We start from the raw sequence: 25,125 nt of genomic DNA on the forward strand, positions 1-25,125 counted from the left end.
TATTGTCATATTTATTCAAGTGTTACTGTTGAAAATATTTGTTGAAGTTAGAAAAGCATCTCTTTGATTTTAAGAAGTAAAAGTAAAACATTCAACTAATGGCAACTAATTACAATTTCTGGTATTTCTCATTACAGAATCAGTGACAAGAAGTCTCCATAAGATAGAGCATTCGCCCACCATAGTAGTGATCTGACCCTAAAACGGAAAAAATAACAAGTCGACACAGGGAAAGAGTGGAGTGAGACGTGGATACCGGTAAGAACGTAAGCACAGGGGGCAAGCCCAGATCAGGTGACAGTGCTCTTACCATCCGAAGCTGACTAAGGACCATGAGAATCAAGAGAGTAACCTGTACTGGACCCCTGTGGGGGTTGATAGCAATAATGACTGTGAGTCTCCAGGAGAGCTCACCAAACTCCTGTGATAAGTGCTATCATGCTGTCTATACCGGAAATGCGCGAAGCGCAGTTCTCAGATTCCACACTAATCTTAACCCTGAGTGTGTTGACTTGTCACAATTACAAACCTGTGTAGAAGATGGAAAAACCTATTGGCTATTTGAAAATGGAGGGACCCCTAAACAGAAACTAGTGGGGGAATGCCCTACAAGGGAGAAATGGTTATGCACTGACAAGAAACCAGGGAATAAGGTCATTAAAGGATTTGACTTAATAAAAGAAAAAGAAATAAAAAGGGTGAATAAACCAGGGGTAGAAACAAAATTACCGAATGGAAAGAATTTGTTTTCAGATCTAGTAGAAAGAATCAGCCATGAGTTCAACGTATCAAATATACGCTGGATATGTGGGGATACCAGGAGGTCAGAAATATGGCCCTGGGAAGGAATCGCATTCAGCCCTCAAGAAACTCTAAAAGCGATGAAAAACCTAGATAGAGATCGAAAACCAGACATCTGGAATGCAGAAGAAGTTTGGAACTTAAAGTCCGAGGTAATTGGGGAAGAATGTATATGGAGAAAAGGACTGAAATTTCTTTCCTGTGTAGGTGAACTGTCTTGTAAAAGGTATCTAACTACTAATGATACCCATGAGTGGTGGATTCCCCAGAGTAAACATCTGTATTGGGCACAAAAACAAAAGCCAGGCTCAAACTGTTCATATATACAAAGAGAACAATTGTAGGAGTGTCTAGCTAAAGAACCGAATCTATTTCAAGACGAACCCTGGTTGTCTAAATTTTGGAACAAAAATGAAGTTAGAAATACCAGATCACTAAAATTCTGGAAAGGCCCGAAAGGATTGTTTTGGATTTGTGGAAAGATGGCATATGTGATGCTACCAAAAGACTGGAAGGGCAGTTGTACATTAGGTGTAATAAGAGTGTCATTCTTTTTACTTCCAAAAGATGACCATCCAGATTTAGGGGTACCCCTCTATGATGAATTAAAACGTCAAAAGAGATATCTAATTGGAGGAACCCAGAGCTGGGGAGATGAAGAGTGGCCCCCAGAGAGAATTATTGAAACCTATGGCCCTGCCAACTGGGCCCAGGACGGTTCATGGGGGTATAGAACCCCCATTTATATGTTGAACAGAATTATAAGGTTACAAGCACTTCTAGGAATAGTTTCTAATGAGACAGCTTTAGTTTTAGACTTGTTATCAGTACAGAGCCGCCAGATGAGGACTGCCATATATCAGAACCGGCTAGCCTTGGACTACCTGCTGGCCGAAGAAGAAGGGGTATGTGGAAAGTTTAATTCATCTGAATGTTGTCTAGAAATTGACGATCATGGGGACCTAATTAAAAATATAGCCACCAGGATTAGAAAACTCACACATGTACCAGTACAACGATGGACCCCATTGATAAAAGCTAATTGGTGGGATAACATCTGCAATGGAGAATGGTGGAAAAAGATACTGCTTATAGTGGGGGGGGGGGTTGGGGGGGGCACTCATAAATTTAATTTTCCTTCCTTGTTTAATATCTTGTCTTATCAGAATGATTAATAACATTGTCCAGACTTCTCTTGAAAGGTTAACAGATGAGAAAATTATGATGATGAAAGAAAACCAAGACAGAAAAGGAACAGAGAGCGCAAAAGAGATGTATGAGAAATACCAGAAGTTAAGAGAATTTTACCGAAAGTATGAAAGTCCAGTTTGATAAGTTAAGGCTGATGCGGGCCAAGCCCGATCAAAGAATTAGAGGGACTATTGTTATGAACAAAAATAAAATTTAAACCTTTGGGGAACGTAGTTAACAATGGTTAAATGTTGTTACAAAGTTAAATGTTGTTAATACAAGTTAAATGTTGTTAATACCAGTAACAAAGTGTGATCAGTTCTATGAAAACCCAGTAGTGTGGTTCATGTATAAAGGGGGAGTGGAAGCGGGGAGGAGATGGGGTGCCAATCTTTGTGCAGGGGCAGAGAAACTTCCAGGAGTATTCCATCATAGAACACAACCACAACTTGGATCAAGATTGGAAGAGAGACCAACCAATGGGAGGTGAGAATTCCAAAATGATTGGCCAAGACTGCACCAACTTATAAGTCAATCAGCAATGGAGAAATAGACCTGTCACAGCACGGATCCTGATCGCCCCAATCAGGAGACAAGAGAGAGACTTGAAAAGGCCTGGGGTGTCTAACTCCCGCGTCTTTCCTGGGAGCCGCTTTCCCTGGAAACACCCCTAGGTTACAATTACTAAGCTGTTGAAACAGTATCTGGACCAGCCCGAGGTTTTTGCTTCCAGTTGTTCATTTTGTAATAAACAAGCTTACTTCTTTAATCAACATGCCTCCTTTTTGTTAGTTTAAAGTTTCTTTCTAAGCCTGTTTGCAACATGTACTGTGGACTATGGAGAGGATCTTGCAAAAGAATTTGCATCAGGGTAAAGAGAAGGGGAGAATGAAACAAGGCCTTTGCTTGACATAAGCACAAGCAGTTCACAGAAGTAAACGAGTACTTAGCACAGATATACATAACTACTTAGCACCAGTTAGCATAAGGAAAAGCTGGAGGGCCAAACCTGACAGGAGAGTGACTTGACAAAAAGCTTTAGACATAGTCTACCAGAAGAACTAAGGGCAAGTACGGAATCAGCCCTGTGCAGGGAAACCATGAGGAGGAAGTGCTGCTTTAGGGCATGGAAACTGCTCCTGGACAGCGCCTGGGCATTAGCTTCGAGGACAGGAATCTGACAGAATGTATTTCTAACACCCTGCCTATCGAATCACTGCAGCAAGGTAAAGATGGATGGTATTTTTGATACAATTCCTACATAAACGCACTGAAATTGATACATGGCAGAGAAGCATGTTAGTGGGGTGCAGCCCCCTGCCCTCCTGCCAGATCAATAAAAGGGCTTTTAGGGGACAATGCATTTGTCTGCTGATTACTTTGAATTAGGGAGGCCCCTCAGGACTGCAGTATCCTGAGGGAACACCAATGGTCTTGACCTGTAGGCACCTGCAAAAGCTAAAAGTCAGCTGCCTCAGCTTTCAGAGCCTCTCTGGGCCAGCATCCTGACGTGGATGCAGGACTGCTGCCAGGCACTGCTGGGACCCAGCGGGACAGGACCGGCTGTCTCGTGTCCACGTAGCACCCCTGACACAGCCAGGGCCGTCCCGAAAGCAGACAGACGCTCCCGTGTCAGCAGAGAGGAGTAAGGAGCACTGGGCTCCTCTCAGCTGGGCTCACCACTGTGCTCCAGTGGGAGGGGCAGACAGGCCACCCACCTTCAGGGCATCCCCTGCATCAAAAGGACGTGCATTTTGGCCTTTTCGTCCCTTCACCCCAGAAGCAGGCCTGACATCTCCTCCTCTGGAGTGGAGTTTTTCCAGTTCTGATGTCATCTCACGCTTGGCCAGCGCCTGAGATGAGCCGCAATGGCTTGTGATACCACTTGCATGCCAAGCACAGCTCCATTGTCTATTGTTCCTCTTTCACAGGTTAACTTCCCATCGATTGACCAACCCCTTGCTTCTTTTAAGGGTCACATCCACAGCAATTTCACAATAAGGTTTCCTTCATTGTCTGTTCTTCATTACCTCCCTGATGTGCACAACAGCAGACCAAATATGGCAGGGCCTTAGACACGATTTCGGTCCCTGAAACACAGGCTCCTTGGCCCACTGCCGGCCTTCCGTGTGCTCAGCAGTATCTGCAACTCCACAGTGTTGTGGAACTGCACCTTCAGCACAGGCACCTTTCCAGCCTGATCTGCCCTCGTTGCTCTGTGCGTGTGCACAAAACACGGCGTGGAAGAGAACGGCAGCAGGGGCCTGTGTGTCCCTGGGCTCAGGATTTGCGTCGCTTCATCTCCACAGAGATGCAGGCAAAGCGAAAAAGACAAACCATTTATTAATGAAAGGGGAAACAAAGGTTTGAACTGGAAGAGAAAAAAAGGGGATGGACATGGTCTGAGAGCTGGAGGGAGGGAGCTATCTACAGGCAGGGCGAGGGCTGAAGCCACACCAGCGTCCTACAGGCTCAGCTGTGCCAAACATCAGTTGTGCCTGGAGCTCCAGTGGCAGCGGGAGATGGTGTCCTCCTCAGTGTCTTCTGGTGCTGTTCTTAGGACACTGATTCACTGGATCCTGAAGATGAACTTAATTCTTCAGCTCTGCTGGTAAACTGGGCATGAATAGTCCTGCTCCAGTGGGATATAGTGCCTTTCCTCTGGGCTTGAATGGCTGGAACAGAGAGGAAAACAGCCACAGTCAGGGGCCAGATCTGCGGGATTCCTAGGAGACCCTCCCGCCAAGGGTGTCCCACTCAGGTCTTGCACTAGCCACAAGAGAGGAGGGGCCAACAGGATCGGCCACAAGGGGCTGGCCATGAATCACCCCGGCCCATGTCCCTGCAATCTCTGTGTGCTCTGCCCACGTCACCCCTCATCCCCACAAGGAGTGAAGCCTGCCCCAGCCAGGGCAGGGTTTCCAGCTCCCCTCACCAGTGCCTGCTGTCAGTCCGCTGCCGTCACTCACCCTGACTGAGGGCGTGGAGCTTTCCCTGCTGCCCCCTCAAGCTCCGCTCGGCCATCCCTGCGAACACAGAGCCTGTCACGGCCCAGCGGCACAGCTCCCTGCCAGCGGCGCTGCCAGCCCTGTGGCCACACGGCCTCGTGGCCCGGCAGGGCTCAGCCCAGGCCCTTGCCGCACGCTGCCGCCCAAGGGCACGGCTGCCGGAGGGCGGCAGCAGCGCCCAGGCCAGGCGGGGCTCCACGGCGCCGGGCCCGGATGGCGCTGCCGGGGCAGCAGGCGGGGCTGGGGCCGAGCTGCGGCGGGGCGGGGAGGGAGCCCGGGCTCCTGGCTCACCCATGAACCTGACGGCCACCTCTCGCAGGGGCTCCTGTGGGCTCTGCAGGTAGGGCTGGGCCCGGCGCAGGTGCTCGGCCGCTCGGCTCCTGTCCTCTGCCAGCTGGAGAGAGCGGCAGCAGGGAAGGGTTGGCGTGGGCTCAGCCCCTGGGCCGGGCGCTCCCTGCGCCCAGCCCCGGCCTCCCCTGCCCGCACAGCCCTGAGGCCCGGCCAGCAGCCGCTGGCGCCGGGCTCTGGAGGGGGCAGAGGGCCGGCTGCTGCCCGGGGAGCCGCAGTGCTGCCCCGCAGCCCTGCCGGGCCGGGGCTCCATCGGCACCCGGCTGGGACCCACGGGAGCCTGGAGAAGAGCCCGCGCGGCCTCTGGCTGCAGCAGCGGGCAGGGGCACAGCTGCCAGCCCACACACTGAGCACTGTGCCCATGGGGCTTCTCCAGCCTGAGCCTGGGCCTTCCAGGCCGTCCTTACCAGGACCTCAGCAAACTTCCACAGATGCTCCTTCTCCAGCAGCTGCTTGAGCTTTCTCCTCTTCAGAAACTTGGCTGCACAATGCAGCGTTTCCCGAGAGGCCTGGAGAGCAGCAGAGACCCCGAGATGGCCCCACAGCCCAGGCCACAAGACCTGTGTCCCTGTGCCAAGGCCTGGAGGAGGCTGCAGCCCGCCAGGCGCCAGGGCAGGAGGCAGCCGAGCCCCCTCCCAGCATCATAGAAATGCTCACCTTTGCCACGTGCCAGTTCTCATCATGACAGTAGATGAAAAGTGTGTCCAGGCTCTTGTTCACAATTGTCTCCAGGGGCTTTTTTCCCTCATCCACTACCAAGTCCATCACCTTACAGAAGAGTTGAATGGAGAGCAACTGCACATGGCTGTTGTCCTAGAGGAAAGGAAAAGACCTACACCAGCTACTCCAGGCCCACCTGGGCAAAGGCCTGAAAATCCACAGGGCACAAACTTTCTGGGAAGCACCCGATGCCTGTGGCTCAGGATGCAGAACCTTACGTGGTCAAAGAGCAGCAGGAGTGCCTCAGCCAGCTTTGGGGCGGTGGTGCTGGATACCAGGATGTCTTTGTGCTGGAGCACATTGGTGAACACATGGAGGCTCATGCTGACCACCTCTCTATCTTCATCCCCCAGCAGCTGCAGAAGGCTTTGAGACACGCTGCACATTCTTCTGGCCTGGGTGGAACACAAGGCTGTGCTGGGAAGCCATGGACGGCTGCACGGCCAGCAGCGCCCTGGCGCTGCAACGCCACCCTGCTGCTGCAGGGCCCACAGGCCAAAGGCCTGTCCCAAAGCACTGGGGCAGGTGAGGCAGGAGAGCTGGGAGCAGTTGCCTCAGCTCCTGAAGCCCTGCCAGCCCAAGGGGCTGCTTTCCCCAGCGCAGCTTCAGCCGCTGCCCCCTTCTCACCATCAAGAGATCCTTGCTGGGCACCATGAGGCCTCTGAGTGCCAGGCGACGCCTCTGACTGCATTGACTCTGGAGGTACCTTGACATGATCTTCATGACGCTGCCACCACATTTACTCAAGTTCAGGCGCTCGAGGACCTGAAAGGCACAGGGCAGTGACAGGGGACCCGGCCACCAGGAGCCCAGAAGCGCACAGGGCTGGGCCCAGGCAGCAGCACAGGGCGTGGGCACTGTCCTGGCAGCTGTGGCTACGAGAGGGCAGAGAGCTGGGAGGCAGCTCAGCGAGGCAGCGCTGGCCAACAGGCTCACCTCCACAAGGAATGCCAGGAAGGGCAGATCCCAGCACGGCTCCTCCCTGCTGAGCTGCCGGAGCAAGTGGAGTGTGATGCAAGAACACAAAGGGATCAAAACACGGAGCATCTCCCTGGCAGGGGGAAAAAGACACCAAAGCCCTGAGGTGGGGAGACCAAAGCTCTCCCAGCACTGATTCACAGAGCTCTGGTCTTTCCCCAGCATCCCTGGAGGGGATGTGAGCACTTGGAGAGGCAGCCCCTTCTGGGCACCCTCCTCTCCCAGCCTCTTCCAGTCTTCTTGGCCGTCCCTTGCTGACGAGGCCCTCTGGCCCATGACCGCAGGGACTGTGTGGGGCACAGGGCACAAATGCTGGGGACAGTGGGCAGAAGGGGGTCTCACCTGGCCAGCAGACCCACGGCATAGTGCTGGGTGTGAGCACACAGCATCATGTCCCAGCACCCCTTGCGCTCCATAGCCACCACCACATGGTCACACTGCACTCGGCAGAGCAGATCCTTCATGGCCTGCACTGCAAACCTGTGTGCAGAGCAAAGCCCAGGTCACACTGGGAGCACTGCCTCTGGCCACAAGGGCACGGGAAGGACAGGAGGACTGGGACCTGTTGGGCTTGCTGGGAAGGCGGTGTTTCTCCTGGCATGCACTCCAGAAGTTATCAACTTCCTCTGGTGGCATCTGCTGTGTGGTGATGACAACATGGAAGAGCAGAGCCACAAACAGTCGCCCAGAATAAGGGATCATGGCCTTGTTGCACTCAGGCACAATCAGCCAGATCACCAGAGTTGCCTGCAAAAGAAGCAGCCCAAGGCAGCGCTCAGTGCCGAGGTGTCCATGGGGCAGGGCCCAAGGGCAGAGGCAGGGGGAGCAGCGGGCCTGGTGCCCCCTGAGCCTGCCCCTAGGCCAGGTTTCAGCCCAGCGCCTGAGGCATGGAGAGGATGGAGAGCTGCTGGAGAGGCGACCTGGGGCTGAGCAAAGGCCCAGAAACTCACAGCCAGGGCAAAAAGGTCCTTGTTGTCCCCATCGGAGGTGCACATTCTGTGCAGAGGCCAGTCCTCCATCACACAGAGCAGTGTTGGCAGCGCTTTCTCCAGTGCTGGTCCCGATGAGCCTATGGCTCTCCACATCTTTGCAGCAGCTCTGTGGGATGGCAGCTCTGTGTCAGGGGCATCTCAGTCACAGCACCATGCCCTGTGCAGCTGTGGGGGCCCAGGTGACAGAGGCCTGGTGCCCTGAAGGGCAGGGGGGGAGCATTGGCAGCAGGCTCAGGAAACAGAGGGGCCCGAGGGTCCTGGGCCTCTCTGCCTGTCTGGCAGAGACCATTGGACAGGCTGTGCAGGGCCACGGGCCCTAAAGGCTGCTGAGCCCTGAGCTCTGAAGGCTCATGGGCCCCGTACCTGTCACACGTTGGGGCACAGCGCAGGAGGGTCAGCACCACGTCAGCAGGGTGTTCTTCTGCCAGCCTCACAATGTCCGTTTGCAGCCTGGCATCCACAGAGACGTGGGACATGAGACTCTGGTGGATGTTCTTCACCTTGGCTGGCACCTGGAGGAGGCATGGGGGAGACTTGGAGCGCTGTCCAAAGGAACAACTTCCCCAGCTTCCCCCAAGAAGTGCTTCTGTTCCCACCACACTGTGCTGGCCTCAAAGGCTGAGGGGGCCCAGAGACCATGGCTTGAGGGGACACACCATCCTGGGAGGCCTCCAGGTGTGGACCCAGGCTGCTTACCTGCTGCTGCTGGTGAGAAGGAACAGCACTCTCCTCGAAAAAATCCATAGTGGGAGCATGAATCATAGTTGGAGCAGGCATGGTGTCAGTATTTGTAAGGCCCTGAGTCTCTCTGGTTTTGGTGTTTGTGATGGCCACATCCTCAGTCATTGACATGAGAAGAGCCTTTGCCCAGGTTTCAGTCTCTGAGGTCTCAGCGTCTTCTGAGCGCTCAGCCGAATCTGGGCTGCCATCGGGCTCTGCCTGGAGCTCGGTCAGCCCCGAGTCAGGCTCGGCTGCGCCCGCAGCTGATGTGCTGGTGGTCTTCCTATGCTGAATGCGCAGGAACTGCCGGAACATCTGCAGGAGAAGAAAGGCCAGGGAAGCCCGGGATGTTCCATGGAGTGCTCCAAGCGTGGTGCTGGGCTGAGCAGTGACAGCAGGCCCAGCCCAGGTGGGGATGGCTGCTGGTACCTTCAGGCTTTTGCGGAAGCGGCCACGGGCGGCTTCCTGCTCTTGTGTCCGGTCCAGGGCTGCATCTGGCAAAGAGCAAGTGCAGCCAGAGCTGAGGGGCTGCGGGAGAGGCCAGAGAACACAGCCCAGCCCTGCACTCCCCAGCCAGGGAGGGCCCAGGGATGCCCCAGGGGATGGAGCAGGGCCACTGTGGGGTGTCTGCCCGGCCCCTCCTCCATCCTGTCCATGGGCCTGTCCCCAGGGGACGGGATGGGATGGGATGGGATGGGATGGGATGGGATGGGATGGGATGGGATGGGATGGCATGGCATGGGATGGGATGGGATGGGATGGGATGGGATGGGATGGGATGGGATGGGATGGGATGGGATGGCATGGCATGGGATGGGATGGCATGGGATGGGATGGGATGGAGCCACGCTGGCTGCAGCCATCAGCCCTGTGGCCCAGCTCTGCCACTCACCATCCTGCAGTGTCTGGATCTGCCCTGGCTCTTCAGGCTGTTGTGCTGGGGCAGCTCCAGGGCCTTTCTTTTTTTCCCCCCTGAACACTTTGAACAGGCTGAGAAATCTGCCTGCCATTCCACCAGCTAGCCTTGAAGGCACCTTCCAGAGAGATGCTTCAGGATATATGCAAGTCAACAATTGCAGTTGTGCCTTTAAAGCACCTGAGACGGAGGAGCCTCAGGAAGGCTGCAGGACAGCAAGTCCTGCACTCTGGTCTTGAGGGTTCCTGCCACAATGACAGGAGACCCCTCATAAATTATTCTGGTCACCAAGTCCCACAGTCCTGCCACGAGGTCACCTGCAGGAATAACGCCTCAGAAAAGCTCCGGGTCAGACACGAAGGAGCGCGCTGTGCGAGGACTCCTCACGGCACCGCTCTGTCGTGTCCTGTCCCGTCGCCTGCTCCAAGCACTGTGGTGTGCTCTTGTCACCGCCAGCTCCTATGTCACCACGTGTCACAAAGGGAGGGCCCTTGGACACCCTGGCCTGTTCCATGACACGGTGACCGTGCTGCAGCGTGTCACAAAGGGCCCTTGCACACACTGCCACCTGCCCTGGGGCCACCCCCAGCCCCACCCAAAGTGGCCCAGGCTGGAAGGAATCCCTGGCCCCAAGTGTCTAAGGCAGCCCAACAGGATCTTTAGGAACAACTCAAACCATCAGCAAACCCTGCCCTGCATTTAAGACTCCTCAATTCCGGAAGGCTTTACATCTCATTGCGCAAATCAAGTAGTTCCAAAACTTCTCAAATTAATAGCGATTGCCGGAGAATGTGAATGATTTGGAAGTTTGTTCCCACCTAAAAGCAGCAACTCATTTGCCTTAACACATTCCATTGGAAGTCCCTTTTGAAACATAGCACTATACAGAGGCAAAAAGAAGACCATTCTTTGGTGTGCAAATGGTTTTCGATGAAGGGATGAAAATATCGTAATTCTCTTAAGGAATAAAAGCTCTCAAGGAATGAAAGTCCACTCAGTCTTACAAAAGTAGCCCAGACAAATGAGTAGATGGACAAAGGGCTCGTCCTCCCCCAGTACAGATATCTAAGTGGCCAATAAAGTACAGCTCTCCCATCTTGTTCCCTGCAGGAGAATCAGGGCCATGAAGAGAAATAGTCACAGATATTCCTTCTGGCCTCCGTAAGCAAAGCTGTGCCAAACCACAGATGCTGCCTTCAAGCTGACTCAAATTCCAGCCTAGACCTCTCACCTTGCAGACAACTCCTTCCCCAACACGCTCCCCAACACCAACCCCCTGCAAACACCCGCAGAGAAGCCCTCAACAGCCCACCAGGAGCCCCAGCTGTCCCCGTCCCTCCGCAGAGCTTTCCCACCCTCCAGCAGACCCCCTGGTTCCCTGCACGTGCTGTGGGATGGCACTCGGGAGCATCCGCTCCAAGGCCTTCCCTGGCAGCAAGCTCAGGCTGCCAGGCCTATGGATCCTGGCTCATCCTTCCCACCGAGCCTTCCTGTGCACGGCTGCTCCATTGGCACATCTGCGCTCAGCTCGGACTTCTCCACTCAGCCAGGGCTGCTGGGAAAGGATGGAGAGCAGCCTGGCAAGCTCTTTCTCCAGCTCCCCCTTCACTCTCGGGGGAGGTAGAACATTCCAGAGGAAAGCAACTGGTGCCGCAAGGAGTGGGCGGCATCAGGCAGCTCTGGGGAGGCCCCTCAGGACTGCAGTATCCTGAGGGAACACTGTTGGCCATCCCCTGCGTGTATCTGCAAAAGCTTAAAGTCAGCTGCTTCAGCTTCCAGGGCCTCTCTTGGCCAGCATCCTGACGTGGATGCAGGACTGCTGCCAGGCACTGCTGGGACCCAGCGGGACAGGACCGGCTGTCTCGTGTCCACGTAGCACCCTTGACACAGCCAGGGCCGTCCCAAAAGCAGACAGACGCTCCCGTGTCAGCAGAGAGGAGCAAGGAGCACTGGGCTCCTCTCAGGGTATCTCAGCTGGGCTCGCTCCACAACCCGCCCCCATTTTAAGGCCTGCTGATGCCCAGCTGCCAGAAATGCCTCCCTTGTGCTCTCCAAGATGCACAGGGAGAGCCAATGAGCAGGACACTTGGGGAGGCAAACCTTCCAAGCCTTTCTGAGGCCAGGAGCACACCAAGATCAGCCAAGACTCTCCACGCTGCCTGGCCCACCCAGCCCAGCTCTGGGCTGGCCCTGGGCCACAGCGGCTCCCACCAAGCAGGAGGCAAATGCGTATTGCTGAGAGTCGAAACACAGCTGTCTTGGTTTGGAAAGACAGGTGTCTGCTAAGGAAGGCGGGAGCCTCCCCTGAAATGGAAAAATGTAGACCTCTTCCCTCTGAATTGTTAGAAGTTTGAAATTAAGGGGGGCTCTTGGGCAAAAATATGGGAGCAGGAATAACAGTTCTTTATTAGGGAAGAAATTAAAAGATAAAATAAACAATGCAGTGAACTAAAACAACAGGGACAGAGTCAGAATACAACCTGACACCCTGTTGGTCAGGTTGTTGGTTGCAGTGCAATTGGAATTGTGGCTGCAGTCCTCCTGGAGTGTCAGGTGTGGTTCTGTTGGAGTAGTGATCTTGTAGAAAAGGGTGCAGTCTTCCTCTGAAGAGGCAGTGGAAGAGGCAGCTGTTCCTCTGGGAAAATCCAGCGCAAAAAAGCTGTGCTCCTGGGCCAGAATTTCAAGCCTATATTTGCAGGTAGGAATGCTTGGCTCCTCCCTCTGGCCAGAGCCTCTCCCAATGGGAAGTTAGAGTTCTTATCAGTCATGCAGTGACACTCAATGGCCCCTTATCAGCAGATGTCTCCCCATAAGGAAGGATTGATTGTGGAAAGAGATAAGGAACAAGTGCCCACTTAACACAAGACAACACAAGACAAGTGCTATACAGATGGCAAATAGAATACATCTTGCTTTTTCCAGTCTGGGACAACAGCAGCCAGGGAAGATGTGAAATGTGAGTGTGTAAAGGCCTTTGAATTCACAGCTCCCAGAGAGAGCTTTGGGGCTCACAGCGGGATAGAGATGGTTCTGCTCACACCTCTGTCCAAAGGGGGGTAACACATCCTGCTGCAGGTGCTTGGGTTGTTCTCTGCAGCTCCAGGTGGATGCCAAAGCTGCTCTTCACAGCCTTCTTCCTGCCCCTCTGCCAAGTGCAATGGGCCTTCAAGGACTGAAAGGAGCACAGAGAGCCAAAGGGGGACACTTGCAGCTGCCTCACTGGGAGCTCCCTGGGGAAGCACTTTCCTTGAGAAGCAAGCCCCCTTCCTCCAAAGGCGTTTCCCTAAATGCGCAGCTTTTCCGGGGAACACCAACACAGCCTTAAGAAACGCTGGCAAGGCTGAAGGAGTTCAGGTCCTTTCAGGACAGGCACTCCAGCTCTAGCTCGTATTCCCCCAAGTGCGTTTCCAGGTGGAGGTTCAGAGGTGCAGCCCCAGGCCCTCTACCAACACAAGCTGCCCGCTGCCTCTTCACCTGCCTCAACTCCTGCCTGCGCTCACGCCACCAAAGCCAGGCTGTTCCTGGCCACAGACCAGAGCCCTGTTCCCGCAGGACGCTCTTGCCAGCACCTTCCAGGGCTCTCCACTCTGCACGCAGCACTTTTCATGCCTGCTCCCAACAGGCTTTGGAAGGCAGAGCACGACCTAGCTGCCTCTGCCAGCAGCACACCCCAAACACAGGTGGAGGAAGAAGCAGCAGGGGCTGTTTTGCGGCCATGCCCAAGAGAAACGGGAAAGGTGCCCTCCCTGTGGGCTCACTTGGTTGGCTTTCTGACTGGCTCTGAGCCTGGGGTTGCCATTCCTCACCTGTGGGGACCAGAACCACACCCGGGATCCCGGCACTGCCTGACAGCGCTCTGGGCACTGTCACGGTCGCGCGTCCGAGTCCCGGGCGCCGTGCTGCTGCTTCATTTGCTCTTAGGCACACCCAAAGCCGCCTGTTAAGCCCGGCTGGTCGCTGGTTCTGTCCTCTTCCTCATCCTGTGCAGGGATGGAGCACTGCTGAGCTTTCAAGAAGCTGCTCTTGAAAACTTCCAGCATTCCATGCTCCTTTGACCTCCGTGGATGCTTGCCATGGAATCCCTCACAGCTGGGTTCATCCTCAGGTTGGCTCTTCCAAATTCCAGGGCCTCCAGGGTGCTCAGCAGTATCTGCAACTCCACAGTGTTGTGGAACTGCACCTTCAGCACAGGCACCTTTCCAGCCTGATCTGCCCTCGTTGCTCTGTGCGTGTGCACAAAACACGGCGTGGAAGAGAACGGCAGCAGGGGCCTGTGTGTCCCTGGGCTCAGGATTTGCGTCGCTTCATCTCCACAGAGATGCAGGCAAAGCGAAAAAGACAAACCATTTATTAATGAAAGGGGAAACAAAGGTTTGAACTGGAAGAGAAAAAAAGGGGATGGACATGGTCTGAGAGCTGGAGGGAGGGAGCTCTCAGACAGGCAGGGCGAGGGCTGAAGCCACACCAGCGTCCTACAGGCTCAGCTGTGCCAAACATCAGTTGTGCCTGGAGCTCCAGTGGCAGCGGGAGATGGTGTCCTCCTCAGTGTCTTCTGGTGCTGTTCTTAGGACACTGATTCACTGGATCCTGAAGATGAACTTAATTCTTCAGCTCTGCTGGTAAACTGGGCATGAATAGTCCTGCTCCAGTGGGATATAGTGCCTTTCCTCTGGGCTTGAATGGCTGGAACAGAGAGGAAAACAGCCACAGTCAGGGGCCAGATCTGCGGGATTCCTAGGAGACCCTCCCGCCAAGGGTGTCCCACTCAGGTCTTGCACTAGCCACAAGAGAGGAGGGGCCAACAGGATCGGCCACAAGGGGCTGGCCATGAATCACCCCGGCCCATGTCCCTGCAATCTCTGTGTGCTCTGCCCACGTCACCCCTCATCCCCACAAGGAGTGAAGCCTGCCCCAGCCAGGGCAGGGTTTCCAGCTCCCCTCACCAGTGCCTGCTGTCAGTCCGCTGCCGTCACTCACCCTGACTGAGGGCGTGGAGCTTTCCCTGCTGCCCCCTCAAGCTCCGCTCGGCCATCCCTGCGAACACAGAGCCTGTCACGGCCCAGCGGCACAGCTCCCTGCCAGCGGCGCTGCCAGCCCTGTGGCCACACGGCCTCGTGGCCCGGCAGGGCTCAGCCCAGGCCCTTGCCGCACGCTGCCGCCCAAGGGCACGGCTGCCGGAGGGCGGCAGCAGCGCCCAGGCCAGGCGGGGCTCCACGGCGCCGGGCCCGGATGGCGCTGCCGGGGCAGCAGGCGGGGCTGGGGCCGAGCTGCGGCGGGGCGGGGAGGGAGCCCGGGCTCCTGGCTCACCCATGAACCTGACGGCCACCTCTCGCAGGGGCTCCTGTGGGCTCTGCAGGTAGGGCTGGGCCCGGCGCAGGTGCTCGGCCGCTCGGCTCCTGTCCTCTGCCAGCTGGAGAGAGCGGCAGCAGGGAAGGGTTGGCGTGGGCTCAGCCCCTGGGCCGGGCGCTCCCTGCGCCCAGCCCCGGCCTCCCCTGCCCGCACAGCCCTGAGGCCCGGCCAGCAGCCGCTGGCGCCGGGCTCTGGAGGGGGCAGAGGGCCGGCTGCTGCCCGGGGAGCCGCAGTGCTGCCCCGCAGCCCTGCCGGGCCGGGGCTCCATCGGCACCCGGCTGGGACCCACGGGAGCCTGGAGAAGAGCCCGCGCGGCCTCTGGCTGCAGCAGCGGGCAGGGGCACAGCTGCCAGCCCACACACTGAGCACTGTGCCCATGGGGCTTCTCCAGCCTGAGCCTGGGCCTTCCAGGCCGTCCTTACCAGGACCTCAGCAAACTTCCACAGATGCTCCTTCTCCAGCAGCTGCTTGAGCTTTCTCCTCTTCAGAAACTTGGCTGCACAATGCAGCGTTTCCCGAGAGGCCTGGAGAGCAGCAGAGACCCCGAGATGGCCCCACAGCCCAGGCCACAAGACCTGTGTCCCTGTGCCAAGGCCTGGAGGAGGCTGCAGCCCGCCAGGCGCCAGGGCAGGAGGCAGCCGAGCCCCCTCCCAGCATCATAGAAATGCTCACCTTTGCCACGTGCCAGTTCTCATCATGACAGTAGATGAAAAGTGTGTCCAGGCTCTTGTTCACAATTGTCTCCAGGGGCTTTTTTCCCTCATCCACTACCAAGTCCATCACCTTACAGAAGAGTTGAATGGAGAGCAACTGCACATGGCTGTTGTCCTAGAGGAAAGGAAAAGACCTACACCAGCTACTCCAGGCCCACCTGGGCAAAGGCCTGAAAATCCACAGGGCACAAACTTTCTGGGAAGCACCCGATGCCTGTGGCTCAGGATGCAGAACCTTACGTGGTCAAAGAGCAGCAGGAGTGCCTCAGCCAGCTTTGGGGCGGTGGTGCTGGATACCAGGATGTCTTTGTGCTGGAGCACATTGGTGAACACATGGAGGCTCATGCTGACCACCTCTCTATCTTCATCCCCCAGCAGCTGCAGAAGGCTTTGAGACACGCTGCACATTCTTCTGGCCTGGGTGGAACACAAGGCTGTGCTGGGAAGCCATGGACGGCTGCACGGCCAGCAGCGCCCTGGCGCTGCAACGCCACCCTGCTGCTGCAGGGCCCACAGGCCAAAGGCCTGTCCCAAAGCACTGGGGCAGGTGAGGCAGGAGAGCTGGGAGCAGTTGCCTCAGCTCCTGAAGCCCTGCCAGCCCAAGGGGCTGCTTTCCCCAGCGCAGCTTCAGCCGCTGCCCCCTTCTCACCATCAAGAGATCCTTGCTGGGCACCATGAGGCCTCTGAGTGCCAGGCGACGCCTCTGACTGCATTGACTCTGGAGGTACCTTGACATGATCTTCATGACGCTGCCACCACATTTACTCAAGTTCAGGCGCTCGAGGACCTGAAAGGCACAGGGCAGTGACAGGGGACCCGGCCACCAGGAGCCCAGAAGCGCACAGGGCTGGGCCCAGGCAGCAGCACAGGGCGTGGGCACTGTCCTGGCAGCTGTGGCTACGAGAGGGCAGAGAGCTGGGAGGCAGCTCAGCGAGGCAGCGCTGGCCAACAGGCTCACCTCCACAAGGAATGCCAGGAAGGGCAGATCCCAGCACGGCTCCTCCCTGCTGAGCTGCCGGAGCAAGTGGAGTGTGATGCAAGAACACAAAGGGATCAAAACACGGAGCATCTCCCTGGCAGGGGGAAAAAGACACCAAAGCCCTGAGGTGGGGAGACCAAAGCTCTCCCAGCACTGATTCACAGAGCTCTGGTCTTTCCCCAGCATCCCTGGAGGGGATGTGAGCACTTGGAGAGGCAGCCCCTTCTGGGCACCCTCCTCTCCCAGCCTCTTCCAGTCTTCTTGGCCGTCCCTTGCTGACGAGGCCCTCTGGCCCATGACCGCAGGGACTGTGTGGGGCACAGGGCACAAATGCTGGGGACAGTGGGCAGAAGGGGGTCTCACCTGGCCAGCAGACCCACGGCATAGTGCTGGGTGTGAGCACACAGCATCATGTCCCAGCACCCCTTGCGCTCCATAGCCACCACCACATGGTCACACTGCAGTCGGCAGAGCAGATCCTTCATGGCCTGCACTGCAAACCTGTGTGCAGAGCAAAGCCCAGGTCACACTGGGAGCACTGCCTCTGGCCACAAGGGCACGGGAAGGACAGGAGGACTGGGACCTGTTGGGCTTGCTGGGAAGGCGGTGTTTCTCCTGGCATGCACTCCAGAAGTTATCAACTTCCTCTGGTGGCATCTGCTGTGTGGTGATGACAACATGGAAGAGCAGAGCCACAAACAGTCGCCCAGAATAAGGGATCATGGCCTTGTTGCACTCAGGCACAATCAGCCAGATCACCAGAGTTGCCTGCAAAAGAAGCAGCCCAAGGCAGCGCTCAGTGCCGAGGTGTCCATGGGGCAGGGCCCAAGGGCAGAGGCAGGGGGAGCAGCGGGCCTGGTGCCCCCTGAGCCTGCCCCTAGGCCAGGTTTCAGCCCAGCGCCTGAGGCATGGAGAGGATGGAGAGCTGCTGGAGAGGCGACCTGGGGCTGAGCAAAGGCCCAGAAACTCACAGCCAGGGCAAAAAGGTCCTTGTTGTCCCCATCGGAGGTGCACATTCTGTGCAGAGGCCAGTCCTCCATCACACAGAGCAGTGTTGGCAGCGCTTTCTCCAGTGCTGGTCCCGATGAGCCTATGGCTCTCCACATCTTTGCAGCAGCTCTGTGGGATGGCAGCTCTGTGTCAGGGGCATCTCAGTCACAGCACCATGCCCTGTGCAGCTGTGGGGGCCCAGGTGACAGAGACCTGGTGCCCTGAAGGGCAGGGGGGGAGCATTGGCAGCAGGCTCAGGAAACAGAGGGGCCCGAGGGTCCTGGGCCTCTCTGCCTGTCTGGCAGAGACCATTGGACAGGCTGTGCAGGGCCACGGGCCCTAAAGGCTGCTGAGCCCTGAGCTCTCAAGGCTCGTGGGCCCCGTACCTGTCACACGTTGGGGCACAGCGCAGGAGGGTCAGCACCACGTCAGCAGGGTGTTCTTCTGCCAGCCTCACAATGTCCGTTTGCAGCCTGGCATCCACAGAGACGTGGGACATGAGACTCTGGTGGATGTTCTTCACCTTGGCTGGCACCTGGAAGAGACATGGGGGAGACTTGGAGCGCTGTCCAAAGGAACCACTTCCCCAGCTTCCCCCAAGAAGTGCTTCTGTTCCCACCACACTGTGCTGGCCTCAAAGGCTGAGGGGTCCAGAGACCATGGCTTGAGGGGACACACCATCCTGGGAGGCCTCCAGGTGTGGACCCAGGCTGCTTACCTGCTGCTGCTGGTGAGAAGGAACAGCACTCTCCTCGAAAAAATCCATAGTGGGAGCATGAATCATAGTTGGAGCAGGCATGGTGTCAGTATTTGTAAGGCCCTGAGTCTCTCTGGTTTTGGTGTTTGTGATGGCCACGTCCTCAGTCATAGACATGAGATGAGCCTTTGCCCAGGTTTCAGTCTCTGAGGTCGCAGAGTCTTCTGAGCGCTCAGCTGAATCTGGGCTGCCATCGGGCTCTGCCTGGAGCTCGGTCAGCCCCGAGTCAGGCTCGGCTGCGCCCGCAGCTGATGTGCTGGTGGTCTTCCTATGCTGAATGCGCAGGAACTGCCGGAACATCTGCAGGATAAGAAAGGACAGGGAAGCCCGGGATGTTCCATGGAGTGCTCCAAGCGTGGTGCTGGGCTGAGCAGTGACAGCAGGCCCAACCCAGGTGGGGATGGCTGCTGGTACCTTCAGGCTTTTGCGGAAGCGGCCACGGGCGGCTTCCTGCTCTTGTGTCCGGTCCAGGGCTGCATCTGGCAAAGAGCAAGCGCAGCCAGAGCTGAGGGGCTGCGGGAGAGGCCAGAGAACACAGCCCAGCCCTGCACTCCCCAGGCAGGGAGGGCCCCGGGATGCCCCAGGGGATGGAGCAGGGCCACGGCAGGGTGTCTGCCCGGCCCCTCCTCCATCCTGTCCATGGGCCCGTCCCCAGGGGACGGGATGGGATGGGATGGGATGGGATGGGATGGGATGGGATGGCATGGCATGGCATGGGATGGGATGGGATGGGATGGGATGGGATGGGATGGGATGGGGTGGGATGGAGCCACGCTGGCTGCAGCCATCAGCCCTGTGGCCCAGCTCTGCCACTCACCATCCTGCAGTGTCTGGATCTGCCCTGGCTCTTCAGGCTGTTGTGCTGGGGCAGCTCCAGGGCCTTTCTTTTTTTCCCCCCTGAACACTTTGAACAGGCTGAGAAATCTGCCTGCCATTCCACCAGCTAGCCTTGAAGGCACCTTCCAGAGAGATGCTTCAGGATATATGCAAGTCAACAATTGCAGTTGTGCCTTTAAAGCACCTGAGACGGAGGAGCCTCAGGAAGGCTGCAGGACAGCAAGTCCTGCACTCTGGTCTTGAGGGTTCCTGCCACAATGACAGGAGACCCCTCATAAATTATTCTGGTCACCAAGTCCCACAGTCCTGCCACGAGGTCACCTGCAGGAATAACGCCTCAGAAAAGCTCCGGGTCAGACACGAAGGAGCGCGCTGTGCGAGGACTCCTCACGGCACCGCTCTGTCGTGTCCTGTCCCGTCGCCTGCTCCAAGCACTGTGGTGTGCTCTTGTCACCGCCAGCTCCTATGTCACCACGTGTCACAAAGGGAGGGCCCTTGGACACCCTGGCCTGTTCCATGACACGGTGACCGTGCTGCAGCGTGTCACAAAGGGCCCTTGCACACACTGCCACCTGCCCTGGGGCCACCCCCAGCCCCACCCAAAGTGGCCCAGGCTGGAAGGAATCCCTGGCCCCAAGTGTCTAAGGCAGCCCAACAGGATCTTTAGGAACAACTCAAACCATCAGCAAACCCTGCCCTGCATTTAAGACTCCTCAATTCCGGAAGGCTTTACATCTCATTGCGCAAATCAAGTAGTTCCAAAACTTCTCAAATTAATAGCGATTGCCGGAGAATGTGAATGATTTGGAAGTTTGTTCCCACCTAAAAGCAGCAACTCATTTGCCTTAACACATTCCATTGGAAGTCCCTTTTGAAACATAGCACTATACAGAGGCAAAAAGAAGACCATTCTTTGGTGTGCAAATGGTTTTCGATGAAGGGATGAAAATATCGTAATTCTCTTAAGGAATAAAAGCTCTCAAGGAATGAAAGTCCACTCAGTCTTACAAAAGTAGCCCAGACAAATGAGTAGATGGACAAAGGGCTCGTCCTCCCCCAGTACAGATATCTAAGTGGCCAATAAAGTACAGCTCTCCCATCTTGTTCCCTGCAGGAGAATCAGGGCCATGAAGAGAAATAGTCACAGATATTCCTTCTGGCCTCCGTAAGCAAAGCTGTGCCAAACCACAGATGCTGCCTTCAAGCTGACTCAAATTCCAGCCTAGACCTCTCACCTTGCAGACAACTCCTTCCCCAACACGCTCCCCAACACCAACCCCCTGCAAACACCCGCAGAGAAGCCCTCAACAGCCCACCAGGAGCCCCAGCTGTCCCCGTCCCTCCGCAGAGCTTTCCCACCCTCCAGCAGACCCCCTGGTTCCCTGCACGTGCTGTGGGATGGCACTCGGGAGCATCCGCTCCAAGGCCTTCCCTGGCAGCAAGCTCAGGCTGCCAGGCCTATGGATCCTGGCTCATCCTTCCCACCGAGCCTTCCTGTGCACGGCTGCTCCATTGGCACATCTGCGCTCAGCTCGGACTTCTCCACTCAGCCAGGGCTGCTGGGAAAGGATGGAGAGCAGCCTGGCAAGCTCTTTCTCCAGCTCCCCCTTCACTCTCGGGGGAGGTAGAACATTCCAGAGGAAAGCAACTGGTGCCGCAAGGAGTGGGCGGCATCAGGCAGCTCTGGGGAGGCCCCTCAGGACTGCAGTATCCTGAGGGAACACTGTTGGCCATCCCCTGCGTGTATCTGCAAAAGCTTAAAGTCAGCTGCTTCAGCTTCCAGGGCCTCTCTTGGCCAGCATCCTGACGTGGATGCAGGACTGCTGCCAGGCACTGCTGGGACCCAGCGGGACAGGACCGGCTGTCTCGTGTCCACGTAGCACCCTTGACACAGCCAGGGCCGTCCCAAAAGCAGACAGACGCTCCCGTGTCAGCAGAGAGGAGCAAGGAGCACTGGGCTCCTCTCAGGGTATCTCAGCTGGGCTCGCTCCACAACCCGCCCCCATTTTAAGGCCTGCTGATGCCCAGCTGCCAGAAATGCCTCCCTTGTGCTCTCCAAGATGCACAGGGAGAGCCAATGAGCAGGACACTTGGGGAGGCAAACCTTCCAAGCCTTTCTGAGGCCAGGAGCACACCAAGATCAGCCAAGACTCTCCACGCTGCCTGGCCCACCCAGCCCAGCTCTGGGCTGGCCCTGGGCCACAGCGGCTCCCACCAAGCAGGAGGCAAATGCGTATTGCTGAGAGTCGAAACACAGCTGTCTTGGTTTGGAAAGACAGGTGTCTGCTAAGGAAGGCGGGAGCCTCCCCTGAAATGGAAAAATGTAGACCTCTTCCCTCTGAATTGTTAGAAGTTTGAAATTAAGGGGGGCTCTTGGGCAAAAATATGGGAGCAGGAATAACAGTTCTTTATTAGGGAAGAAATTAAAAGATAAAATAAACAATGCAGTGAACTAAAACAACAGGGACAGAGTCAGAATACAACCTGACACCCTGTTGGTCAGGTTGTTGGTTGCAGTGCAATTGGAATTGTGGCTGCAGTCCTCCTGGAGTGTCAGGTGTGGTTCTGTTGGAGTAGTGATCTTGTAGAAAAGGGTGCAGTCTTCCTCTGAAGAGGCAGTGGAAGAGGCAGCTGTTCCTCTGGGAAAATCCAGCGCAAAAAAGCTGTGCTCCTGGGCCAGAATTTCAAGCCTATATTTGCAGGTAGGAATGCTTGGCTCCTCCCTCTGGCCAGAGCCTCTCCCAATGGGAAGTTAGAGTTCTTATCAGTCATGCAGTGACACTCAATGGCCCCTTATCAGCAGATGTCTCCCCATAAGGAAGGATTGATTGTGGAAGAGATAAGGAACAAGTGCCCACTTAACACAAGACAAGTGCCATACAGATGGCAAATAGAATACATCTTGCTTTTTTCAGTCTGGGACAACAGCAGCCAGGGAAGATTTGAAATGTGAGTGTGTAAAAGCCTTTGAATTCACAGCTCCCAGAGAGAGCTTTGGGGCTCACAGCGGGACAGAGATGGTTCTGCTCACACCTCTGTTCAAAGGGGGGTAACACATCCTGCTGCAGGTGCTTGGGTTGTTCTCTGCAGCTCCAGGTGGATGCCAAAGCTGCTCTTCACAGCCTTCTTCCTGCCCCTCTGCCAAGTGCAATGAGCCTTCAAGGACTGAAAGGAGCACAGAGAGCCAAAGGGGGACACTTGCAGCTGCCTCACTGGGAGCTCCCTGGGGAAGCACTTTCCTTGAGAAGCAAGCCCCTTTCCTCCAAAGGCGTTTCCCTAAATGTACAGCTTTTTCGGGGAACACCAACACACCCTTAAGAAACACTGGCAAGGCTGAAGGAGTTCAGGTCCTTTCAGGACAGGCACTCCAGCTCTAGCTTGTATTCCCCTAAGTGCATTTCCAGATGAAGGTTCAGAGGTGCAGCCCCAGGCCCTCTACCAATAGAAGCTGCTCACTGCCTCTGTGCCGGATCAGGCCTTGTCTCACAAACGGGATGGGACCCTGGCTGCTTGCAGACTTAGGATTTATTATCTGTCTGTATCATACAAGCAAAAAGTAAGAGACACAGGAAAATAACAACATCCATGCAAACACAGATCAGAGGCAAGATGGCAGCCCATGCAAAGCCTTTTTCTACATATTCTTTGAATCAATAGCATAAAAGAAAAGGTGTAAATGCATTATACTCTAACCAGTTACAAAAGGACCCATGTGGGTTTAACGTTAACAAAAGGACTTCTATGAACCACAAACAATACACAATTATTCACTCTTTAAGATGGAAACTTTTTCTATCTTTGCAAGGCATATATCTAGGACTTCTCACATCTTGAGCTATCAATAAGTTCTTGTTCTTTCTCGTTCCTCATGATAAATATCAATGTATTCACTTGGTTCTTAACCTCCTAGCTTTCTCATGAGAAGGTTTATAAATTTCCCAGCCTTTCTCAGCTTTAGAAAGTGTCTTTTACCTTTTTATATTCCTACAGATGTGAACTTGGGGATGCCAGTGCTCCCCAGGGCATTTCTGTGCGCCTTGGAAAATACTGAGTGACTTTTCCAAATAGTTTATAATCTGTGGGTTTGGCATTTGTCTGTTTCACTTGGATGGCATGAGCCTTCTCTGCTTGGCACCATGCCTTTTTTTAAACAGCTGAGGCAAAGGTTAGTGCTAATTTGACAGGGTTTGGGATTGGGTCCAAGACAAAAATGGTTGTGTGTGGCTTGGTGTTACTTGAAGAGTTGGGAGCTCCTGGTTTTTGGATGCCAGGTACCTCTAGAACCTGTTCAAAGGGAAGTGTTTGCCATGCGTGAAGCTTGTCAACTCCCCCCAGCGTAACCCAGTCTGAGAGAGCAGATCTGGCTCTGGGGTTGTTACCAATAACCTTTTATTTTCAGTGCTAAATCTATGCCAGAGGCAAGGGATGTGTTTTTGTCTCCATGGCTGCCTTGCCCTGCTTTTCTTTGGGAATGTGATGGGCAAAAAAGGGAAGAGATTAGATGACTTTGCTCCTTCTCCCTTCTTTCTCCTGCTGGAATTTTTTCCTCCATTGCAGGGCTTAGGAACCTCCTTGCAGAGGCAAGAAAGCCAATCCATAGGGGGGTGCTCTTGGGGATGTATGGGGCACATCCTGATTCATTGATGCTGGAGGCTCTACTGATCCTGTCTGGCATCTTCCCTGGCTGAGTGAAAGCCTTGCAGTCTTTGGGGATCACACCAGCGGCAGGAACCCTGCAGTGCTCTGGCTGGTTCAGGACAGAGCTGGATTTTCCCTTACTGTCTTAAGAATTACACACAGCCTCTGTCCCAGCACTTTGAAAATGTAAGTGACAACCACACTGCTCCAGCAGATGCCTGGGACTTACCTGGTAATGCAGATGGCTTTTGCCATGGTCTTTTTCATAGAATTACAGAATCATTAAGCTTGGAAAAGACCTCTGCAATCACCAAGTCCAACCATTAACCCAGCACTGTAAAGCCCACCACTAACCCATGTCCCTAAGCACCACATCCACATGTTAATTCCCATTAATTGTGCAAGATGCACTGCAGGAGATTGGAAAAACTGGGCACAAACAGCAAATGTGAATTGTCTTATTAGCCAGTTACTTTTGTTTTGTGGGTATATTATCGATTGGATACATGTTGGACCTGTTTCCTTTAATCCCATTAATTTGTGGTCTCAGCTGCTTTGTGTGGGAGTCTGAACTGCTCCATTAGAAGCAGGGGATGAATTAGCCAGCTTTTAATACAGCTCGTCACCTGCTTTGTCCTGCCTGGCAGCCAGTGGGTCTCTCTTCCTCCTGCCAGCCACTGTTTCCAGTCCATCGTAGCCATTGGCCCCTTGGAGACCTGGCTTCAGCAGGCTGAGGGATCCGTAGCTCCGGGGGGGATTCCAGAGGGTGGCATCTCCCCATCTTGTTTCAAGCAAGGGGATGTTTCAGGAGTGACCCCTCCTTCCCATGAGGTTTCCTGTGTTGTAAATGAGCTGGGATATGGTTAAAATGTTGGGTTTTCCCTTCCAAGTCAAAAAGTGACTGGGAATAGTCTCTGTACCCTTGGTGGTTGCATAGGCCTGGAGTCCTCTACCTGGAAGTGCTTGGGTTTCTCTTGGGATTGCTCCCAGTCCCGATGCCTCTTGGCAGTTTAAGAGAGGATGAGTTCAGAGACCTGTTTGAAGGAGGAGAGCCACAGGAATAACATGGCCCCTGGCTGTGGATGGTGAGGACTGGGCTGGATATGACCACCAGCTGCTCCACACCACCAGTCCTTTGGTGGCAGACAACATCTCTTTGAGTTTCCTCCCCTCTCTCCATGCTCCAGA

General features: G+C 55.4%; 2 protein-coding genes and 2 long non-coding RNA genes across 4 annotated transcripts; all 4 read right to left on the reverse strand.

Annotated features, from left to right (window-relative positions):
* Positions 1–4,316: 4,316 nt before the first annotated feature.
* LOC128809740 (maestro heat-like repeat-containing protein family member 6) lies at positions 4,317–8,121 on the reverse strand. Its single transcript, XM_053981980.1, has 11 exons — positions 7,997–8,121; positions 7,609–7,793; positions 7,389–7,526; positions 7,005–7,119; positions 6,696–6,833; positions 6,287–6,463; positions 6,006–6,161; positions 5,756–5,857; positions 5,292–5,394; positions 4,962–5,018; positions 4,317–4,667 (listed from the first exon to the last, which is right to left on the reverse strand). The coding sequence occupies exons 1-11, from the start codon at positions 8,063–8,065 to the stop codon at positions 4,549–4,551; spliced, it is 1,359 nt and encodes a 452-aa protein (XP_053837955.1). The 5' UTR covers positions 8,066–8,121; the 3' UTR covers positions 4,317–4,548.
* Positions 8,122–9,042: 921 nt separating this feature from the next.
* Positions 9,043–10,085, reverse strand: LOC128809752 (uncharacterized). The gene is made up of 3 exons (XR_008437836.1): positions 9,651–10,085; positions 9,188–9,252; positions 9,043–9,073 (listed from the first exon to the last, which is right to left on the reverse strand). It is a non-coding gene; the product is annotated as an uncharacterized LOC128809752 (long non-coding RNA).
* Positions 10,086–14,117: 4,032 nt separating this feature from the next.
* On the reverse strand, positions 14,118–17,811 carry LOC128809739 (maestro heat-like repeat-containing protein family member 6). Its single transcript, XM_053981979.1, has 11 exons — positions 17,687–17,811; positions 17,299–17,483; positions 17,079–17,216; positions 16,695–16,809; positions 16,386–16,523; positions 15,977–16,153; positions 15,696–15,851; positions 15,446–15,547; positions 14,982–15,084; positions 14,652–14,708; positions 14,118–14,357 (listed from the first exon to the last, which is right to left on the reverse strand). Exons 1-11 carry the CDS (start codon positions 17,753–17,755, stop codon positions 14,239–14,241), a joined length of 1,359 nt encoding a protein of 452 aa, XP_053837954.1. The 5' UTR covers positions 17,756–17,811; the 3' UTR covers positions 14,118–14,238.
* A 920-nt stretch (positions 17,812–18,731) lies between these two features.
* On the reverse strand, positions 18,732–19,714 carry LOC128809751 (uncharacterized). The gene is made up of 3 exons (XR_008437835.1): positions 19,280–19,714; positions 18,877–18,941; positions 18,732–18,762 (listed from the first exon to the last, which is right to left on the reverse strand). It is a non-coding gene; the product is annotated as an uncharacterized LOC128809751 (long non-coding RNA).
* Between the last annotated feature and the right edge of the window lie 5,411 nt (positions 19,715–25,125).

Source organism: Vidua macroura, chromosome 7, assembly GCF_024509145.1.
Source record: "Vidua macroura isolate BioBank_ID:100142 chromosome 7, ASM2450914v1, whole genome shotgun sequence".
Taxonomy (NCBI): domain Eukaryota; kingdom Metazoa; phylum Chordata; class Aves; order Passeriformes; family Viduidae; genus Vidua; species Vidua macroura.

Excerpts from the sequence above, each read along its gene's own strand:
- LOC128809740 (XM_053981980.1), bottom strand. The coding sequence starts at position 8,065 with ATGGAGGACTGGCCTCTGCACAGAATGTGCACCTCCGATGGGGACAAC. Across the intron at positions 6,464-6,695 it reads CCAGCAAGGATCTCTTGATG|GCCAGAAGAATGTGCAGCGT; the intron begins GTGAGAAGGGGG and ends TGTTCCACCCAG. Across the intron at positions 5,858-6,005 it reads AGAACTGGCACGTGGCAAAG|GCCTCTCGGGAAACGCTGCA; the intron begins GTGAGCATTTCT and ends GCTGCTCTCCAG.
- LOC128809739 (XM_053981979.1), bottom strand. The coding sequence starts at position 17,755 with ATGGAGGACTGGCCTCTGCACAGAATGTGCACCTCCGATGGGGACAAC. Across the intron at positions 16,524-16,694 it reads TCCTGGCATTCCTTGTGGAG|GTCCTCGAGCGCCTGAACTT; the intron begins GTGAGCCTGTTG and ends TGTGCCTTTCAG. Across the intron at positions 14,358-14,651 it reads GCTCCACGCCCTCAGTCAGG|CCATTCAAGCCCAGAGGAAA; the intron begins GTGAGTGACGGC and ends TCTCTGTTCCAG.